The sequence below is a fragment of the Schistocerca piceifrons genome, chromosome X (genome assembly GCF_021461385.2).
Source record: "Schistocerca piceifrons isolate TAMUIC-IGC-003096 chromosome X, iqSchPice1.1, whole genome shotgun sequence".
In the NCBI taxonomy this organism is placed as follows: domain Eukaryota; kingdom Metazoa; phylum Arthropoda; class Insecta; order Orthoptera; family Acrididae; genus Schistocerca; species Schistocerca piceifrons.
The window spans coordinates 26,693,914-26,709,622 of NC_060149.1; the positions used below are offsets into that span (position 1 = coordinate 26,693,914).

A 15,709-nucleotide genomic window follows, 5' to 3' on the forward strand; every position below is an offset into this window, starting at 1 on the left:
AACCGACCATCTGGTTAGGTTGGCAACAACAATCTGATAGGCATTCTTCTAAATGCCAACATCTCATTGTAGTCTTTTTTGACCTATATAGGGCATACTACACCAGTTGGCACCATCACATGTTTCTCACCCTTCATGACTGGGGCTTTCAAGGCTCCATACAAATTTTTATTTGTCAGTTTTTATCTTACAAGTTGTTTTGGGTTAGAGATGGTACATTATTCAGCCTCCTATGGGTCCAAGAAGACAGTGTCCTGCAGGCCTCTGTGGTAATTTTGTACTCTTCTTCACGTCCATCAATGGGCTAATGACATCCGTTGGACCACTGGTCAACCCATGCTGTATGTGTAAGACTTTGCATTTGGTATAACTCGCAGTCTGTAGTCTTGGCTGAACGCCATCTCCAAGTGCTAGCTGAGGGCCTCTGCATTGACCCTTCCCCGTGGTTTCCCAATTTTCTCACACAGAAACATGAGTTGTGCGTTTCTGTCATCGTACCATGGTCTATCGTGAGCCAGAACTCTACATGTGTACCTAGTGCTTGGACGTTGTTGCACAGTCCCGATTTTTGGGACTCCTCTTTGGTAAAATGCTGAGATGGCTGCTCAATATTCATCAACAAGAGACTAGTTTGAATCCAAAAGTGTAACACTCTCAGCTTCCTTGTCCACACCTCTCAGGGTGCAGACCTTGAAAACTCTCCTCCGTATTACCAGGCCTGGTCTTGTCCCAGTTGGGCTATGGTTGCCAGGCGTATGGCTCAGCAGCACTCTTAGCTTTGAAACTGTTGGACCAACTCCATCATTGTGGAGCAAGACTAGCCACTGGCACATTACAGACATCCAGAGTGGTCCCGTAGTCAGTCTCATTGATGAAGCAAGGTTCTTCTCAGTTCCAGCAGTACCAACTCTTGCTCACTTAGGCAAACACCATCCGAAATTCCCTAATCGTCCAGCTCATCAAATTCATTTTTGTGTGCAAGGGACACCAACCCCCTGACATTAACCATCAAGTGGGATTAAAAGTTGAAATGCACTGTCACGACCTCTGCCTACCCCTGCTTAGAATGCACTCCTTAGGGAGTAGCAGGGTGCTACCATCATTTAGACTGATGGTTCTAAAACTGGGGATAGGCTGGTATATCCTTTTACATCTCCAACTGGTCAGGAACAACATTTGTTGTCAGAAATGTGTAGTTTTTAATGCCAGAGCTGATAGCAATTGATAGAGCTCAATGGTTTTTATTAAACAAACCTCTCTTGACCATGTTTTAATTTGTAGTGACTCAATGCGTAGTCTGTAGGCTATTGATTGTCGTGTCACCCTGTGATATCAGCTATTCATGACTTTCCTTCTGACCTTGGTTGTATAGCCTGCTCAGTTGTTTTGCTCTTTATCCCAAGTACTTTGGGTATCCCAGGAAATGAGCAATTGCTCATCCAACATTCATTTTGACAGTTTCAAGTGCAGATTTGAAGGTGCAGATGAAACCTCTCCTCAATCGGAGATGGAACATCATCTCGTGGGCTACTGCACCCCTCTAATGAACTACGCACTTTCAGCGAGACTACTGCTACATCGTACTCGTCCTTCCATTCCTCTGAGAAGGAATACACCATCCTATGTAATCTCCACATCACTCGACCAGATTAACCAATAGTTTTATTTTATCCAACTAGCCACCCCACATTGTAAAGTTCTGTGTAGGGAAAGTACGGCCAGCTTGCCAGTGGGCATACTGCATCCTCCATTTTGGGCTATACTGCACCGCTGGTGATACAGTGACTTCTGCAGCATATTTAGCTGTGTATATTAAAGAAGTGTACTCAGCTATTTAATGAATTGCTAAAACTGATCAGTGGCCTCAAACGGAACATGTCAGATATTTAGCAACAAAAAATCTCAACAAATTTAGGCTAAACAAATCTAAAAGCATTTGTCGTTGTGAGCATGAAACACAGTTTTTCCCCTGCTATCCTTAAAAATGTCTGTTTTATTATACGAAATAAAACATTGGATTCAAATATATATGCACAGAACCTTAGTAAATAGAATTGATAAATGTGCCTATATGATTATGTATGCTTTATATTTTGTCAGATCTAGCCCATAAAATTTTGTCTGCAAATTGTTCTATGACATTAGGAGAATAATTATGAAAGTACAAGAGAATACAATATTTTTAAAATTTGTTTGAATAAAACTAGGCTTACAATCAAAAGTAGGCTGTAGGAAACAGTAACGACTGTATTCCTTTTGATATAATATAGATTGGCATCAAAGTTGCAACCGTAATAATAGTCTCCTGGTAACATTAATTGTTACTGAATGAAAGGTCATAAGTTCAATCCTCGTGTAGTGCAAAAGAAATTTTCTTTTCTTTTTGTACATCATATTGTGTGGAACAAAGTACAATTTATTATTTTGAGCACCCTAAATGAAAGTTTAAGCCATAATGTACAGTCAATCAGGTCAAATTTTTTACCAGGCATGATAACTTTGTATAGTACCATTCACTATTTTTCGTTTTATGTGCCAACAGTGGCAGTTTTACATCTAAGATTTCTATTTGTAATGAAATTACCACTTAAACTATCCTATTAGCTCTTGTCACTGGGTTGGAAACTAGGTAACAGAAAAGTAAAAAGGAAACAGTTGGCCAAAAACACAGCACTGAGGATTTATTCTACTTAAAACTTCGAAAATACACAACACTTCATATGCTTCACACGTAACTCTTGGGCCCACAATGGTGCTAATGCACGTGATGCAGTTTCAGCCAATCCCGAACTGCGGACAGCGGCAAGCGCATGGGAATTAGGATGGCCATACTTTCACTTATACAGAGGTTTACCACATTGTTGTTGGGAAGCCTTACAGACAGTAGCTCACATCCTGGTGGAACACCTACTCCTTCTGGCTCTCCAGGTTAAGTGAGGTCTTCTGGCTTCTTTTCTTCTAATATTACCAGATGACTCATGAACAGATGTACTGGTTCACAGTTTTTTCCATGAAAACAGTTTTCATTTTCAGAGATAATGCTTAAAACTTCTTTTAGCATAGGTGCGAGATGGATGCGGTTGGGACTGGGACATCTCACATGCCATGCTGGGTGTGGGAAACCTTCAACCCTACCTCCTTCGCCAGCTACCTTGGTCATCCCTCTTTTACTCTGTTTTAATTGTTCTTAGATACAGTTAGCCATTTTTCCACTGCACGCTCTTTTTCCATTTTAGGGGTAGCCCTCTGATGAATAGTGGATGCTGTTCCCCTCTTTAATATTTTGATCATAACAAATCTAAGGTGGTACATCTGTGAGAGAGAAGGACCTCATCTCATGTAGAGCCCCAGATGACTCTCACCTGGCCCAATCTGCCCACTGACCTGAATATTTCTCTTGCCTTGTTTTATTATTGTTAGTGCAGCGGACGTCTATTAGGTTTCTATCCCCTCTCATCTTTTACTCTTATAAATCTTCTGGTTAGAAGGCATTCTTTACTCTGTAACTGCCTTCACCTGTAACCGTGTTGACAAGATGTCAGATGTTCTGTTGACTATCCATCATAACTAGTGTCAAAATCTGTCAATGCGTAACTGCTCTGCACTTGAATGATGTACCCACTTTCCCTCCACCCCTCGTAAATGTTTATATCTTTGCTTAATGACTTAGTATGTTAGTGGAGATCTCCATTCATACTGTGCCCCTCTGCAAAATTTCAGAGTATTTCACAAACACACAAGTTATGTTCCATTGCACTATTGCAGAATCTCCTCAGTGGAGTCAGGCTGCTATAACCCCACATTTGAGAACCCTCTTAAAAACAAACACACCACACACACACACACGTGCAAACGTGTAGAGGCTATTATGTACAGTGGTGCCTTAGATAGATGACATCTTGAAATATGTTCAGAAGATGGTATTTTTGTTCAGAAGATGGTATTTTGGTTGTATGTATCTGAAAACATAACATGAGCATCAGTAGAGGAGGATCGCTTGGCTGATATACACACGCTGCATGGAAAACAGTAATTTGTTCCCTTTAGAGGACACACCCAGTACTGACGCATGCTTTGAAATTTGGGCACTGTAGTTCAAAAGTATACAAGCTCTTGAAAAAGCTCCATGCCCATTGGTACAGAATCTGTTAACAGTAATTAATAGGCAAGTGGGAATAAAAGTGCTGACTGCAGCCCTGTCAACTGAAATGAATTCAATATTTTGGGTAGCATGTTTTTAAAATCAGACATACCTTTAGAGAGTATCCCATAACTACTTAATGGTACTATATTCTAGAAAGTGTGTTATATTTTGCTGAGAGATTATGCATATATTTTGTACATCAAAAATGCAGAAAGTGAACTATATCATGAAGGACCTTGAAAGTGAACAAAGAGACACTAGCTGTTTGCATTAAGATTGATTTCATCTCCTTGTTGACAACATTTTTTCCAGAAATGTGTAAGGGATATGATGTCCAGTTTATTCTCCATCCACCAATTTCAGCATGTGTGTCATACTCAAGTGGTTATGAAGCACCATAGTACATGTCATAAAACTGAGTCCCAATCTCCCAAAATATTGGACACCGTCAGAGTTCGTGGCTGTAGACAGGATCATCAAATGGAGCATGTGCTGTGTCCTTACAACATTTTACAAACTACTGTTACCGAGTTAAGAAAAACAACTCCTAGATGACCTCAAAATGACAACCCATAGATCATATCAAAACCTCATGTACCGAACATGTTTTAAACATTACATTCCGAAGGGGGCATAGGGTGAGTGGTGGGCTGGTGGGTCCAGTGGAAACACTGTTGACAGTTAAGAATGGCTTTTAGTGACTTCCGTACATGAGATGCCCGCTCTGTTGTCCCTGGCCGTCATTAGCGTACGGGCAGCGACTTCCACCCTTGCTGAGGAGCCGGTGCCATGCATTACTGACAGCAGGCCCATAGTAGACCAGCAGTCTTTAGAGGACAAGGCCGTTGATGTCAGGAGTGAACTACTTTCCTCAGCATCGTGGAGCCTGAATGGCCCATCACTCTGTTTGCATCACCAAGGTGGTGCACAAAGACAGCTGTGTACAGTTTATGACTCTCTGCCCTCTGGCAGGAATGAGATGGCATCTAGTGCAGTGGCACCATGTCCCACCAGGAACTCTGCACTGGTGGCAGCAGGTCGGATGACCAGTTGGTGGGGCTGTGGTGTGAAGTCCCGGTGAAGGGCTTAGTGCTGCTGGCAGGTGCAGCCTCATCTCAACCCCGTGGCTGCTGCTGGTGGTGCCAAGTCATCTCACTGCCCAGCGTAGCTCTGGTGTCGTCATGGTGCTGCTGGTTCCCGGCAACAAGAAGTGATCCCCTGCCTTGAAATTCAGACTTATTAATATGCGTCTGGCGTACATCTGTTTCACTGAAACACAACACCTAGACACGTCACCCATAATAAGATACTTGCCCTAATGTGGTGGCATCACCCTGCTCGCCACACAGTTGCCGCTGTGCAATACAGTTTACTGCTTCACTTGGCAATTCTGGCTTCACAATCCCCTTGCATGTCTGTTATTGTGACCCATGTTGCCACACTGGCGGCTGCCAACTTGCAGCTGTTAACACAACACTCCACATTGGTTTCCACACTAATCTGCAATATTTTTGCTGAAGATGTAATTTGTGCTCTAAAGACTGCATAGCAGCACCACACTGCCCCCCTCCACAGAGAAAATCCAATCCCTGAGGTCTTTTCCCAGCCCAGTTCCCTGCTATAATTACTTCTACCCTTAATCTGTAAAACAAGTACATAATGCTAAATTGGCTACTCTTAACTATTATGCAGTCACTGTATTAGTGTGCATCTGAAAAATCTATCTTTCATCCTTAGCTTGTGCTGCTTAGTCTCACACATCTCACAAGGGTCACTTGCCCTGCTCATGAACTCACATACTATGAAACAAATTTGACTACTTTGCCATGCTTATGCACAAACAACTTCTAACTCTCCATTCCACACCTACAAACTAAAATGGCTCTCTCTCTCTCTCTTAATAAAGTATCACTAATATATCAGCTTCAACAAAAAATTATCTGACTTCATTAAACACTTACACTTGGTATCTAATCTTTCTACTGAGTGTTTCTTAACTCTTTGTTTTGGAACAACTTTCAGAACTTTGTCCTTGTGACAACAGTTCTCCTTGTTCTTCCCAAGATAACATACTTCAAAAACAATCCTTACAAGAAAACCCCATACAGCACTACCATTCACAACACTTTGACAGTTAGTCCCACTTATTCCTCCCGCTGTAGTGCTCCTTACTGACTATTTTTTTCTTGAAATGCCCAGTTGTGTGGTACTTCTGCTCACCCAAAACAGCTTCTTGGTGTCTGGTGCCACTGTGTTATGCGAGTCACTTGTTAATGTATTTGTACACGGTTTAAGTGGTTTGTATTGTATACGAAACATACCTTGTGACAGCTCTACACTGGCAACAGCTTTATGTCACCGAAGGTTAACTTTGATGTAGTGTTCAGTCAGAAAGATTACTTAAGGCTCGTGTTGCACACGTCTCTCACTTCATACTCATCGTGTACACTAGACCATAGCTGTGCTGTAAACAGTTTCCTGTGCACATCAGCTACTTGTCCCACAAAGCTGTGACTAAGTACTTACTCTTGCTGCACATTCTTAACCTCTGGTGTACACATTCAAACAGATGCAGCCCTGTCGACTTGATCATCCATTCTACAAACTTGTCTCCTTTTTCTTTTCCTCTGTTCACCCTGCGTCTGAGGAAATATATGTGCCTTTACAGTTTCTGCCACAACATCTGCAGCATAACTACCCTCAAATCCTTGTGTATTACCTGTAGTATGTAAAACATTGTTTGCAGTTACACTCTGCACAACGCAAGAATCATTTGTGCTGGCACAGGCTCTCTGATCTCAACACAACCGCCTTCCTCACCCAATTGGACAGTTACTACTGCATGTAAATCACTCATGTTGCTATTCCGACACTTAATCACTTCGGTACAGACCACAGTCATTCCTGCTACCTCAGACTCCACAGTTCCACTGGATATTTGACGTAGCACTTCTGCATTACTCACCTTAACTTCGACGTCATTACACTGTCTCTCACATGAATTCAAATGAACTTGTATTATGACACCATCTACTACTAATTTAGTCTTCCCACTAAAAAAATGACCTAACCAATGGGGGCATTCTGTCTTACTCTTCACATAACTGACAGTTTTATCTATATTAAGGGTAGTCGGTTGACCTGCAGGAACTGCTAAATTATCCACAAGCTCACTCTTCTCCCTTTCAGCTTTTTCCTCCTCCTCCTCCTCCTCCTCCTCCTCCCCCTCCCCCTCCCCCTTCCTCTCCTCCTCCTCCCCCTCCCCCCTCCCCCCTCTCCTTTTCCTCACTTTTCTTTCTTTCTATTCTCTCCAAAAACCAAAATATTCCTCATGTCCCAAGGCCTGATTTCTATTATCCATTCCTTGTGCTCTTTCTTCAGCTTCTCCTTTTACTCTGGAATTTTGTGAAAAGTCATTTCCTTCATCTCACCATCAAGTGCTTCTAAATCATTATTGCACTCCACATTTCTGCCTGCAGCTTATCTACTTTGCCTTGTAAGATCCTCAGTGCCTCCTCCCTAGTAGCTCCTTGCAGTATCGACAGTGCTGCTACCTGTGGTACTGACCTCAACATGACTATCTCCTATCAATTACACAATTGTAAACAAGGAAAGAAAACCCACTTAAACGTATTGCTATCCTAAAACTTCTTGATACCTGACACGCTTAAATACTGAGCCATATTTCTTGCTTCGCATGAAACAAAATCAAATTGTGAAAACACTTAACTGTAACACTATCATATTACTCCCTACCATAACTTAGTCACTCTTACCTGAGTGGGTGCTCATACTTATTATTATACACTGAAACAATGACTGAACTTAGCCTCACCTCCCAAATCACTATTCGTGGTTAACAGCGTATATACAACTAGACAAAGAACCACATGTCTTGCTCATGACAGCCACACTACCCATGTCAACGACATGAAAACTAACATTTGTATTTATGCCTCTTCAAAAAATACCATCCATGTTCCCCTGTCACACACTGAACTTAAACATGATAACCTTGCAATCAAACAAAAACTGCACCCACCCCACAATGAAGATATTGCAGGCATTGTTGCTCCTTCTACTCTCACCAAACGGCTTGGTGTCAGAATCAAAGATCCCCAGCTGACATCACTCTGAAGGGTGCAGTGATGAGTGGTGGCCTGGTGGGCCTAATGAAAACACTTTTGACAGTAAAGAATAATTTTTATTGACTTCCATTTGTGACATAATGAGCCAACCACTCCTCTCTCTGCTGCCCATGGCCAGTGCTGATGTATGAGCGGCGGCTTCTGAGCTGACGACTGATAGTCATGAAGTAGTTGAAGTTAAGGAATTCTGCAAATTAGGCAGTAAAATAACAAATGGTGGATGGAGCAAGGAGTACATTAAAAGCAGACTAGCAATGGAAAAATGGGCATTCCTGGCCAAGAGAAGTCTACTAGCACCAAACATAGGTCTCAATTTGAGGAAGAAATTTCTGAGAATTTATGTCTGGAGTATAGCATTGTATGGTAGTGAAACATAGACTGTGGGAAAACAGGAATCGATGCATTTGAGATGTGGTGCTACAGATGAATGTTGAAAATTAAGTGGACTGATAAGGTAAGGAATGAGTAGGCTATGCACAGAATCGGAGAGGATAGAAATATGTGGAAAACACTGATAACACGAAGGGACAGGGTGATATGAAACGTGTTAGGACATGAGGGAATGACTTCTATGGTACTAGAGGGAGCTGTAGAGGAAGACAGAGATTGGAATACATCCAACAAATAATTGAGGACACGAGGAATTCGTGGCGGGCCCCATCAGACACCCCCCCCCCCCCCCCCCACACACACACACACACACACACACACACCACACCACCACCACCACCACCACCACCACCACCACCACCAAAAAAATGCTGAATTCAACTTCATGGAGGAACTCCTTGATTTATTATCAATGCATGATACAACTACACTCAGTGACACATTTCCTTGCTTAGGAGACATTATTGATAAATATGACATTTGTGGGGGAAATTTTCATTGATTGCAACAGATGGAGTGCTGCAATGGTTGGTCAAAAGCCTGGTGTCATTACTTTGATAAGGAACAAGGTGAAAAAAGTGAGTATCCATCTGGGAACCCCAGCAATACACTGCATTCTACTGTACATCGTATGAATTTCCTTGCAAAATGTGTCAAAGTAAGTGATGTCATGGACGTTGTTGTAAACAGTTGATAAGCTGAGATTGCACGGTTTGGGACGGCAGCAGGTGAAATCCTTCCAGGCAGAGATGGGGTGTGATTGTGTGATGTGCCATATTTTTGTGGACTATGCTGGTTGTGCAAGGTGTTTTAAGGCTTGTGTAAAGACATAGCATTATTCATGGACATGAAAGGAATGCCAGTAAAAGAGTTAAATTACCTCTAGTGTATATTAAATCTTGTATTTCTAACTGAACTTGTCAAAGCACGTGAATGTCTTGAGGACAACTTCTCAGGGTAGTCATTAACTAGTTATTGATGTTTTTGACACTAGCTTTGGGTTTTTCTTTTTTACATATTACTACTTTGGATAAAAGAACTTCCAGAAACATCACTTTTTAAATATTGCACCAGTTATAAAAGAAAAAAATATTGAAAAGGACACATTGAGTGAACATTTTGAGGAATTTATTACTGTTCTACGGGCTCTGGTCATGTATACAAAACTTTAATAGATTTAAAGTCTTAAATCACTTTGAACTTGATTTTAGTGTTCTTGCAACTTGTTATGCAGTGGCCGATGAAAGTTTGCTTTCCAAAATTAAGTTGGAGCTCATTGACTTTTAGTGTAGTTGTGTGCTTGGGAGAGGTTCAACACTGCGGAAAATACTGAAATGTTTTACAAGAACTTTCCTCATGAACAGTTTCTGCAGCTGTTTTGAATAGCTGCTTGAGTCTGCAGTATTTTGGGACCACATATTTGTGTGAAAGTATTTTTTCAGCACTGAAAGTAACAAAATTGGATCTTGGGAATAGTTTTACTGCTGTTATGTGATTGGAGCAATGCATGTAATAACCAGTCATCTCACTGCAGACATAAAGATGCTAGTGAAAAAAACATTTAAAGACAAAAGTAGAGTAATGAAAATAGATGTTTCTTTCTTTTTCATAAGTAGTAGGCCAGCTCCAAACTTAACACTTCTCAGTAAGATTATATGATAGATGTTTGATTTAAAAAAATCATGTATTCTCTGCTTACACTTTGTCTCTATTGTATTTGCGAGCAGGAAATTAAGTCAATGAGAGCGTAATGTTATTCCCTTTTTGTTGATATTTTTGTACCACTACAGCCCTCTTCTCCACCTTTCCTGACCCGTTCCTTAGTGAACGGAATGACAGGATTTTGAATTTTTCATACTGTTTGTAGTTTCTGGCAACCTATGCAATTTATTACTTTGTGGGGCTGTAATGCTCATTATAGCATTAGACAGTTGAAAGACTATTCTTTATCCCTTTGTTTGTCACTATTTCAAGCCTCTGTCAAACTGCAGACAGTCAACCGCTTTTCTGTCATCTGCTGGTGTTACTTGAACATGTGACCTGTCCTTAGTTTTTTATTTTTACAAAACTGGAGCAATACATTCACACTCAGAAGAAAGTGGAACTTGAACTACAAGCTGGTTACTCAGGTAGAAAATCAAAATTAAATCTCATTTACTGGCCGGCCGTGGTGGCCGAGCAGTTCTAGGCGCTTCAATCCGGAACCGCTTGACTGCTATGGTCGTAGGTTCGAATCCTGCCTCAGGCATGAATGTGTGTGATGTCCTTAGGTTTGTTAGGTTTAAGTAGTTCTAAGTTCTAGGGGACCGATGACCTCAGATGTTAAGTCCCATAGTGTTCAGAGCCATTCGAACCATTTTCTCGTTCACTGACAAACACTTGAAAACAAAATGGCTGTATTACAACTTAATAAATGACGTGCAAAACCTTACGTGACAAGATGATTCATAAAAGCATGCACGTTAGTGTAAATACAATTGCTTTTCTTCATAACAGAATTCTTGTAAGGTAACTATTACTACTTTTTCATTCGACGAAATTTTTATGTAATGGAGGATTGATCTTTAAGGCTACACTTCTACAAATACTTTGCAGGTGTTTTATTGTTTCATAAGTATTCACTGTATTGTCAAAGTCTAATAATTACGACAATGGAAAAAATACTAAGATGATTACGAACTCGAACATCAGCTGTCAGTCATGTATTGTCTTCAGTCCTGTTCACGAGTAAGGGAATGCAAGCTGTGCATGCATCATGTCTGCATGGCAGTACATACGTCTACAGCACATGTGGGCAGCTCATACGTCCAGCCCTGATGTAAATGATATTGGGAGCTAGGCATGTATAGGGTAATGGCAGAAGTGGATTTCATGACTCACTCCAGAATGAGTCTGTTGTCACCAATCACTAATAATAATAATAATAATAATAATAAGTAGATCAAATCACAAGCAGATGTACAATACTAGTAAATACAGAATACACCAGAAGACATGACACTGTAGCAAAAATAATACATCAATGACTTGCCATACAACATAAACTAATAAAACAACACGTTCTCACATACAAGTATGCACCACAAAATGTACTGGAGAATGGTGAATACAAATTATACTGGAACAGAACCATTATAACAGATAAAACAACACCACATAACAAACCTGACATCATACTCATCAATAAAAAGAAGAAATTAACACAACGAATCGAAATATCCATACCCAATACAACAAATATACAGAAGATAACAGGAGAAAAAATTGAAAAATACATCCAGCTGGCTGAGGAAGTCAAGGACATGTGGCACCAGGATAAAGTTGACATTATACCAATTATACTGTCAACTACAGGAGTCACACCACACAATATCCACCAGTACATCAACACAATACAGCTGCATCCAAACGTATATATACAACTACAGAAATCTGTAATTATTGATACATGTTCAATTACCCGAAAGTTCCTAAATGCAATGTAACATATACCGTACAGTTAAAAGGAAGTCATGCTTGATCAAGGTCCGCATCACTTTCCATTTTTAACCAGACATAATGTCTGAGAAAGGAAAGAAATAATAATAATAATAACAATAACAACAACTGAAAGAAATGGCATCATAAGTGAACTACTGGCAACATCTTTTCAGTTAACTGATACCACAACATGTAATGATACACTTCAAAGAAGGGTGCTTATCCTTATTTCTAAGTCAGCAAGATTCCTCAAAATAACTAGAGTTCTTTAGAAACATTGTGTGTATGGGATAAAAGCACACAGGCACCTGAAAGGAAGGGGGAATCTTTATGAGAAGATTGCAGAAGAAAATAGTGTGATACACTGCAGCTGTAGTGGTGGAATAGAATTCTGTACATGGAGTTTTGTTTGAAATGTAGGAAACTAAGTGTGACAGATGTCTGATATAGATTTGATGCACTGCTATTTAATTTGCTTACCCGTGAGTGAACTTCAAGGCTGAACTGCAGTAAATTTCTTAACTAAAAATGTAAAACTTTTGTAACATTGTAGATAACACATCAGTGAAAAATTCTTGGTTAACATGAAAGTAGGGATGGGAAATGAGAACATGTCTCAAGAATGCTTCTGTGCTTTACAAATAAAGCACACCTCACAAGACTCTTGACAAGATCATCATACTTCTTATATCGTGGTTATTTGTAGACTGAAATTGGCAAGAGGTCTAGATATCTTGCCCAGTGATTCAGTAGGCTGAGTGTGCATAGAGGTTTGACCTACTCTTTTCATTGAAAAATGTTATGCATGCAAGCTGGTATAAGATCTGCAGCATCGTATCATCCACCTCCCATACTCCCCCCTCCAATTACCAAATTGGCAATTCCTTGGTGCATCAGGTCTGTCTTATAAATTGATCCCTTCCTTCTTCAGTAATGCTGATATTTGCCTTATTGAATTTTTGTGTGATATAAAATTCTGAGAATTATCCAGAACATTGTACTGGTGTGTTATAATGCTGCTTGTCACTGTGCATCGCCCCACCCCTCCCCTTATTATGTGCACACCACCACACTAACAGAGAAAATAATTGCACAGATACTTTGTCAGGAATTATTATATTTTGAAAAAGCTTTTCAGTCATCTCCAACTAAATTTGTATCAGCAGTTCTGAGAAACAAGATAAAATATTCACCTTGTGTTAATATTTCAAAAAATATATGGACCTATGCTGCAGAATTAATTCGACTTTAGGACAGTGTAAAATTGAATTGAAAGAGAAGGTGGGCAAAGGATTCCATTCACCAAATTTATTTTCAACAGCCCTGGGGGAAGCTTTTGGATCCGTGAACTGGGAAAAGATGAAGGAGTAAGTGTTAATGCAACATACCTGAACCCCCTTCATTTTCCTGATGACTTTTTAGTTTTAACAACTAAGGGAACAACTTAACCAAACAATTCTTAAATGGAGCCAGAAAATAAATTATAGTAACACTAAAATACTATTTGCTCAGCACATTAGGGGAAAATACAATTAACAGGGAAGAAATCAAACCATCGATAAGTTTTTGTGACTAGGGTAGTTCAAGATGATGACTAGATGGAGAGGGAAAGACATAAACAGAAGATTGAAATTGGGTTCTTTGGGTAAACAAAGCTGAGTTTGCAGAATCAAGCTTTCGATGTGTGGAGAACAGTATATATCCGTAGTATTTACTTAGACGCAAAATGCGGAACCATTCACAAAACTGAGGTTTGATAAGTGAAACAGAGATGCATCTTGAGAAAAGAGACACAAAAATGAAAGAAAAAAAAAAAAAAAAATCAGTAGACACACTGTAGTGGGAGGCGTAATTATGACTGTAATGGCAATGAATTGGAGGATACAACATGTAGCCATGCAAACAAATGGCAGATAAATGAAATAAGTTCTATGCAGGATTGCAGAGACAAGAAAGAACTGAAAAGGTAGCCAGATGAAAGGTGCGCAGGTCTCATTGGAAAACATGTAGAAGCAGCAGGAATAGGTAAAGCTGAAGACCAAAATGACTGTAGAAATCAGGTGGTCTTCAGGCAGCAGTGAAAACTGAATGGCAGCAGCAGCAGCAGCTGTTGATGATGATGATGATGATGATGATGATGATGATGATGACAGTGGTGATGCCACCTCACATATAGTATACCATTAGTTTAATAATGACAGAAGGTTTATTTGTATGAACTAATTTCTTTCTCTTTCTTCACTGTACTCTTCTCTTTAAAGATATACTTAATAATTTACTTGTTGAATGACTAAGTTATGTTATTGTAGTGATTTTTTGAGGCACATCAGTGAAACAAATTTCATTATATCACATTGCCCCAACAACACTTGCCATCTCAATGAATAGAAGTATGAATTCTTTTAAAGGAAGAGTGTTTAAGACAGCCTGATTAAGAATCAATTAAAATGTGAGTATCCAAAAGTCTCAACAGTCATAACAGTTAAGGTAGAAACCTTGTGTGGTATCTGTCAGAAAGAACATAATTATTCACTTCTTGCACTACACTGCTATCAATAAATGTTAGAAACAGTTGACATACATAGGAATGATAGGAAAAGAAAAAAATGCCAGTCAGTGAAAGCATAAATATATGTGGCTTGGAACACTCTTGTAAAACGGTCATGTCAGTATTTAAGTATACTTTCTTAAGTTTGTTAATTGCTTCAATTCATGACATTTGCTTCATGTAACTTATTTATAACTCTTATTTCAGAGCGTGAGTCACTTTCGAGTAAAGTACTAGCTGCCGAATCTCCATCTCAAGGCCGTGTTGTGCCAAACAATCAGAATTCAAGATACATTGTAAGTGGAAATACACGTCCAATTCCTCCAGATCAGTTGAAGTGCAACATACTGAAAGGTAAATACATACTCTGAAAATTATCTTAAAAAGAAAAGCTGCAAAAAGTAGCAGTAATCACAAAAGTGGTAAATCACACAAGGACTGTCAGAAACATGAACTTTTGTACTTAAGCTTTATATATTTAAGTTGCTTCTGTTTTGCCACAAATAGAGTAATGAACAAAAGAAAAACATGGAAACTGACATACATGACAGTGGAAAGATAAAGTTGGGTCTCACGTCAAGGGAAGCTTCAAGGTACAGTTTGAGAGAGAGGGAGAGACTTCTGAAGCAGGAATTATTAACTCTGAAGCAACACCATTGGCTGTTGACTTTTTTGATTTTGCTGTTATCCAATTATGTTTTTGACTTTTCATTATTTTTCTATCATTCTTGTAGCGTATAATGTAGACAATGTAATGTTCCTCTCTCCTCCCCCCCCCCCCCCCCTGAATGGGCAATATGACAACCATAAAAAGTAAATAAAAATGTAAACATAAAAAAGTGCTTATATATGTTAACTCTGCACTTTGCCTTACAGTAAAAAGTTAAACGTGAACACTTTCGGCATCTGTATTAGACAAAGAGAGGAGAGTGTGATGGTGGGAGGGGGAGGGAGGGGAGGGAAGTATGAGGATGAAGGAGCATCAGGGTTAGGCAGGGC

At 39.8% G+C, this 15,709-nt stretch overlaps 1 protein-coding gene across 1 annotated transcript in view; it reads left to right on the forward strand.

Annotated features, from left to right (window-relative positions):
- LOC124722164 (band 4.1-like protein 5) overlaps window positions 1-15,709 on the forward strand; it is a 147,279-nt gene that overhangs the window by 95,911 nt on the left and 35,659 nt on the right. Inside the window, exon 13 of the mRNA XM_047247366.1 lies at window positions 14,918-15,064. Within this exon, the coding sequence (XP_047103322.1) occupies window positions 14,918-15,064 (147 nt within the window). The remainder of the gene's footprint in view (window positions 1-14,917; window positions 15,065-15,709) is intronic.